Genomic DNA, 7,316 nt, shown 5'->3' on the forward strand with positions numbered 1-7,316 from the left:
TCCCCTTTAGTCCCGAAGGACTCCCAAGTCCCGTCTCGGCATTTGCCCAAAGTCTCACGGAAAAACCACGTCCAAAAACCGTGAGCGAGACGGTCTTCTTAGAAGGAGTACCCCTTCAGAAGACTCAATTCGTTTCTCTCCTGCTTCAGATGTAAACTTCCGACCCGAGCGTCAACCAAATTCAACGTTTAATCTGAAAAAGAAAAACAGCAGAACCAACCAGACAAAAGTAATTCTATTTTAAATATCCTTTTTGTTATTCATTTCATTCATTTTTTTTTTTACGGGCTCCGTTTTCCTAAATAAAAGAATGTCTCTCTGAAAAAGACGCTAGCCTATCTGCATGAACAATCTTCTTTCTGTGCCTTGGCGATTTTTGGATACAGAAAACTACTTCATTTAATCTTTTTAAAATCAAATAAGGTCCTTCCCAATTACTCTGCAATTTAGGAGACCTTCCAGGTTTTCTTCGAGGATTAAACAACCAAACTTTTTCTCCTATCTCAAAAAGACTAGATCTGGCTTTCGAGTCATACCAGGATTTTACTCGCAAAGATTTTACTTTCATCCTATCTCTCGCTTTCTTCTGAATTTCCGTTAATCTACTCTTCAAATTCTCAATATACCGACTCCTAGTCTGCGACGATGTTTTTGGAGGATTTCCTAAAAATAAATCTAATGGAAGTCTTAGATCTCTTGCAAAATATAGTTCAGCAGGAGTAACTCCAGTAATTTCATGTTTAGAAGTTCTGTAAGCTAAAAGAAACATTGGAATCCAACGATCCCAATTTTTTTGATTTTCAGAAATATATTTCGAAAGATAATTTATTATTGTTTGATGCTGACGCTCAACTTGCCCATCAGATTGAGGATGTAAAGCAGTTGTACGCGTCTTTCTCACTCCTAGAAGAGTCATTAATTCGTAAATAATTTTGATTCAAAATTCCTACCTTGATCGGTGTGAATTTCTACGGGAACTCCATGACGGGAAACAACTTGATCGACGAAAACTTCGGCTATTGTTCTCGCTCTTGAATTTTTAAGAGGAAAAGCTTCGACCCATTTGGTAAAACAGTCAACGATGACGAAAGATATCTGTTTCCAGAAGAAGTTTTCGGAAGGGGACCGAGAATGTCCATTTGCAATCTTTCGAAAGGTGCCAACATTATAAATTTGCAAAGGAGATTTTCCTTTCCCAGGTGGACCTTTTTTGAAATACATACTTCACATGTTTTGCACCAATTTTCGACATCTTGTTTACAAGAAGCCCAAAGAAACGTTTTCGAATCTTTTCCAAGGTCTTATTAATCCCGAAATGACCACCAGAAGAAGAGTCATGAGCTGCCCTTAAAATTTCTTCTCTACGGTTCTTGGGAACAATTAATTGAAAAATCCTCGATTTTAAATTCGGTGCTTCCCAAATCTTGTAAAGAATTCCATCTTGTAAAACCAGAGAATCCCAATAAAACCAATACAAACGTGCAGGATTTCCCTCAGGTGGGAATTCCGAGCGAGATGGATGTCTTCCAATTTCTTTTGCTTGGATAACCATCGAAAGATCAAGATCTCTTCTTTGATCGGCTTTCCATTCCTTCAAAGTTTCTCCTGCAAGAATTATTCGAGCTACCAAATTCGGAGGTTCCTCCAAAAACTTCCTCTCAATTTTCTCACAATATACACAGTCTAAGGAAGCACATTCACGCCTGGACAAACCGTCTGCATTCTTATGAAGTTGCCCCTTACGATGAGAGACTACAAATCAAATTGCTGTAGCCTCTCCAACCAGCGGCCAATTGTCCTTCTAAATCTTTAAAGGACATTAACCATTTAAGAGAAACATGGTCCGTGCGAATTAAAAACTTCCGTCGTAACAAATAATGACGAAACGCTCTCAACGCTTCAACAATACTCAAAGTTCGCGACGCGTCACACAATAATTTTCTCTGTTTTACTTAAAAAACACGACTGTAGTAAGCAATAACTTTTCTACCGAACCTTGTCTCTGTGAGAGAACTGCGCCAATTCCAATATTTGAAGCGTCCGTATCTAAAATAAATTCTCCTTCTTCCTTTGGAAAAGCAAGAACAGGAGAAGATGATAATATTCGTTTAAGTTCTAAAAAAGTCTTTTGACATTCTTCATTCCAAAAGAATTTAATTTGATTTTCAGTTAAAACATAAAGTGGTTTAGCTAAAGTTGAAAAATTTTTAACAAATTTACGATAATAAGAACAAAAACCTAAGAAGCTTCGTAATTGCTTTTTATTATGAGGAATCGGCCAATCTCTCACAGCCGAATTTTTTCAGGATCTGTGGTAACGCCCTCCGCCGAAATTACATATCCCAAATATTTAATTTCCTTTGCAAAGAAAATACATTTTTTTGGATTAATTTTCAAATTAGACATCTTTAATCTAAGAAAAACTTTTTTTAAATTATCCAACATTTCTGAAAAATCTTTTCCAAAAAATAATTACGTCATCTAAATAGACTAAACAAACTTTATAAAGCAATCCTTTTAAAATTTTTTCCATTACTCGCTCGAAAGTCGCAGGGGCGTTACACAAACCAAAAGGCATAACAGTAAATTGCCATAAACCATTCCCGACGGAAAAAGCAGTCTTTTCTTTATCTTCTTCACGAATTTTAATTTGCCAGTAACCGCTTTTTAAATCTAAAGTAGTAAACCAAGAATTACCTGATAAATGGTCGAGAATATCGTCTATTCTAGGTAGAGGATAAGAATCTTTTACCGTGACATCATTTAATTTTCGATAATCGACACAAAATCTGATAGTCCATCCTTCTTCCTGACCAAAACTGCAGGAGAGGTCCAGGGACTATGGGATTCCTCAATTACTCCTTGATTTAACATTTCCTCCAATGTTTTATTTACTTTCTCTCTCATTAAAAAGGAATTCGACGAGGTACCTGCTTGATGGGGGGGGAATCTTTTACATTTATAACATGTTCATAAACATCACAATTGCCAGCCACAATATTTTCCGAAAACAATGAACAATTTTCTTTCAAAACACAGAAGAAAACATTTTCTTTTGATTATCATCCAATTTTTCTGAATTATTCTCCAAAAGTTCTTTTAAGATAACTTGGTTTTCTTCGAAAAACTCCTGATTTTCAGAAATACAAGAGCAAGATAAAATTTCTTTTTTTCTAGGATCTTCTTTTTCGAAAAACGATTTGAGAACTTTATCAAAATTAACAGAACTCAAAAAGTCTGCTCCCAAAAGACATTCGTCACAAATTTCAGCTACAAACATAGCAACTTTCTTCGAAAATCTACCAATTTGAATATTGACAAAGACTTTAACAAAATTGGAACTTTTTCACCAGTAGGATAACTTAAATTCACATTTTTTAATAAAATTCTTTTTCCTTTATTTCTAGAAACTTTTTACTCACAATTGAAACATCGGAGCCCGTATCTATCTTAAAAGAACAATTCTTATTTTCTAATTTTCCTTTTAAATAAAAATTCTTAGAACTACTCTTAATTCTATTCAAAATCATTTTTCAGATTCGGGGAATTAAAAATTCCAGTCGATCTCACCCGCTGAGATCAACTAAACCGCGTTTCCCACATTTTCAGGGCATTCAAACCGAAAATGCCCTACTTTTCCGCAAGACCAACATTCTTTAGAATTGAATTCCCCTTTTCCCCATTTTGACCATTTTCCTTCTTAATAAAATTTTTAAACGCGGCCTTTGACTTTTCCCCATAGTTTCTTAAAGTAGAGATTTCAGGCTTTAATTTGGAAAAAAGTTCATGATCCTACGATGATTTTCGCTGAGTTATACTTTTTCAAATTTTGCCAATTTTTGGCCGAAATTTAATGATGTCATAATTTTTTTAAGTAGTGTATATATGTATTCATGAGCAACAAGTGTTTAGGAATCATCACGAAGTGTTAGGTTACGTACGATCTTCGAAGTCAAGCAACGTCGACGGACGGCGGTTCAGAATTGGATAGGTGACCGCGGAAGTTGGGCAATCCCAGATGTGACCATGGTGTGGTGGGTAACGATGCTTGTTGAGAAACAACGTAAATTTTTTTTTCGATTATAATTATGTTATTTCAATATTTTCACAATGCAAGTACTGCATATGTAGAACATATACCCGAAAATATTTCTAAACGTCAAAATAACGGCGACTTTTACTACCTGGGATAGTCATAAAAATGACGTTAAAATGTCGTTTTTATTGTGACGTCAACGGCTGTGACATTAAACCGTCATTTTAATGTCATTAAGACGTCAATTAGTGACGTCTGCTTCGTCATAATCCCATACAGCACAAAAGCTTGCAGCAACATTGCTGCAACGTTGCAACATTGCATATTGCGATGTAATTTTAGAGATATTGCAAAGACATTATTTTACAATATTACTTCAGCAATGATGCAGCAACATTTTAAAATATTATTAAAATAGCGAAAATAGATAAAATTAATATTCAATACAGTTTGAATAAATATATTACAGTAACTTTTCAAAAATAATGTAAAAGTGATCGTTCTATATTATTTACAATTTTTCATCTATGGAGATACATGCATTCTGGAGTAGTTTAATTTGTGTGTAAAACTATTATTATGTAGATTTGTGTATAACAGAGTACAAGGTTATTCAAAATTATTTTAAATAACTGTATTTTTTAATTTAACAAGTACAGAGTGATTATAGTGACATCAACCAAACGATCATCCGATCAATTCTAACTATATTTTGAATTTAACAACAGAGTGATTACGTCAACCAAAGATAATTTTGTAAGTTTTGTCTCTCTCATCTTATAATGTACTTATATAAGATAAAGACAAAACTTGCAAAGTTTATCTTTTGGTTGAAGTTTCACTAATCACTCTGTATTGTTAAATTCAAAATAGTTATTAAAAATTAGATGAATTATTTTGAATAATCTTTTTCTGAATAATATTGCATACATATTTTACTGCAATATTGCTAAAATATTACGTAACAATATTTCTAAAAGCGGACATTTTACCATTGCTGCAATCTTGCAGCAACCTTGCAGCAACATTTCACAACGTTTATGCAATATTGCAATCTTGCGTTGAAATGTTGCCACAATGTTGCTGCAATCTTTCTGTGCTGTATGGGATATGACCCAAAAATGACGTTTTAGACGACACCTTGCTACCTGGGTAAAGACATCTTATGGATGTCGTTAGGATATCCGTGTGCTGTCTGGGATATTTATGTAGTAATTATTTCACATTTAAAAAGTTAAAAATATTTTTTTTTTAAATATATTTGACTCCTGGTTAGAAAGCGTTACTAATTATGGAGCATAAATCAAGTGTAAAAGAACAGTGAATCTATATAATGAGAGTGTTAAAAGCGTATAAATGAAACCTCTAAGATACACAAATTGAAACATCGGAACATAAAGAAAGTGAAGATAAGACAATATATTATCGAAACAATATGGCATATTAACAATACTCAAAAATTATAAAAAATGACATCTATTCTTCATTTTTTTAACAAACACAGCAAAAATAGATCTTTTCATAAGTAATTCTACATGTAGCTATTTCGCATATGTAAAAATTAGTAAAAAAACTCTAAAACTTTATGTTTAATTATAAAAACATGAGTTAACTATACATGTTCATTCTTTTGACAACAGCTATTGAAATGATCTATAACAAATATGTATGAATAAACATGAAGTACTCATGGATCATCACAAAGTGTTAGGTTGCGTACGATCTTCGAAGTCAAGCGACGTCGACGGTGGCTAACAATTGGATGGGTGACCGTTTTTTCGGGCGTATAAATTAAACATGTTCTAACAGGTACGACTGTGGGTTGGCTGAAACATGTAGTCTTCTCCCCTAATAATAATAATAATAATAATGAGTTCGGGGGGCAGTCCTCAAATGGGTCCCGCCTCTGACACTCAGACAGAGTCCATTGTATCTCCCCGTTGTCAGCCGCCCTTAGCGGGGCCCCGCTTCCTTCCGAAGCGGAGAAGATCCTCCAAGGGCAGCGTGTCCCACCTGATCCGGTTCCAGAATGCCTGAGCCCAGCAGGCGTGCTCTTGGTCCGACCAATACTGGGCAGTTCCCAAGAATATGGAGACTAGTCTCCTCTTCTTCGCCACACCACCTGCAGTCGGGCGTATCGCTACTGCCCAGCTTATACAGGTGATAATTGAGGTCGCCATGGCCCGTGAGCAATTGCGTCGCCAGCCTGGCGTCCCTCCTATTTAGGGATCTCATGCTTCTGGCCAGGTCCTCACCGGGACAGTCTCCCAGCAAGGCTCCGGCCTGTCTGCATTTGACCCCCGTAGTTCCTCCAGTGCTCAAGGTGCTGGTCCCGGAGCCAGCTCCCGATCCTCTCCTGCCCAGGCAGAAGGAGATCCCAACAGCCGGCTCCGGTCCCACCAACCTTGTTTCTGCTGCCTCCTGGCAAGCAAGTCGGCTATTTCGTTGCCCTCGATCCCCGAATGCCCGGGGACCCATACTAGACCAACGTCATTATTCTTCGCCAGTTCGTCTAGTACAATTTTACAATCCCAGACAACCGCGAGTTAAATCTCGGACCTTCCAGCGCTTTGAGCGCTGCCTGACTGTCCGAGCAAATTCTGATGCGCCCTCCCACCCTACCGAGCTCCAGTAGGTTCTGGGCACATCTCATGATAGCTACCACTTCCGCCTGAAATACCGTTGCGTGTTCGCCAAGCGGAACGACCATTCTTGTTCTATCGCGCTGGCAGTAGAGCCCAGCTCCAGAGCCCGTGCTCGTTCTGGAGCCGTCCGTGAACCAGACGTCCCCATCCCGAGGAACCGGTCCCTTGGAGCCGTCCCACTCCCAGCGCTTGGGAAAGCTTATCTTGTACCTTCTTTCAAGGTACGAATTACTGGCCTTCTATCTTGCCCCATCGCAAAAATGGGGCCGATAGAATTCCTTCAGGGAATCTTGTGTGCAGGGCTCCCGCCCTCCACCTTGATTCGCACCTCAGGCGGTAGGCCGCCGCTGCCGCCGCCGCCACTACCCGATCGAGGGGCTCGATGCCCAGCAGCATGCCCATCGCCGCCACCGGCGTGGTCCGCATAGCTCCCAAGGCCCCTCTCAAAACCAGAGCCCTGATATGCTCCAGCGCTGACGCGGCGGTTTTCTTCAGCACCCTCGGCCACCACACGACAGATGCGTATAGCAGCGGGTCTGAGTATCGCCGTGTAAATCCAGTGGACTATCCTCGGTTTCAGACCCCATGTCTGTCCGAATGTCCTCCTGCATATCCATAAGTAAGAGCATACACTC

At 38.4% G+C, this 7,316-nt stretch overlaps 1 protein-coding gene across 1 annotated transcript; it reads right to left on the reverse strand.

Annotated features, from left to right (window-relative positions):
* Positions 1-438: 438 nt before the first annotated feature.
* On the reverse strand, positions 439-2,884 carry LOC118648490 (the record flags this gene model as incomplete). Its single annotated transcript, XM_036294802.1, is given in 6 exon segments — positions 439-756; positions 847-903; positions 951-1,030; positions 1,224-1,683; positions 2,470-2,793; positions 2,796-2,884. Coding segments are annotated over 6 exon segments (1,318 nt in total), but the record flags the coding sequence as incomplete, so codon positions are not given.
* Between the last annotated feature and the right edge of the window lie 4,432 nt (positions 2,885-7,316).

This window comes from Monomorium pharaonis, unplaced genomic scaffold (assembly GCF_013373865.1).
Source record: "Monomorium pharaonis isolate MP-MQ-018 unplaced genomic scaffold, ASM1337386v2 scaffold_469, whole genome shotgun sequence".
Taxonomy (NCBI): Eukaryota; Metazoa; Arthropoda; class Insecta; order Hymenoptera; family Formicidae; genus Monomorium; species Monomorium pharaonis.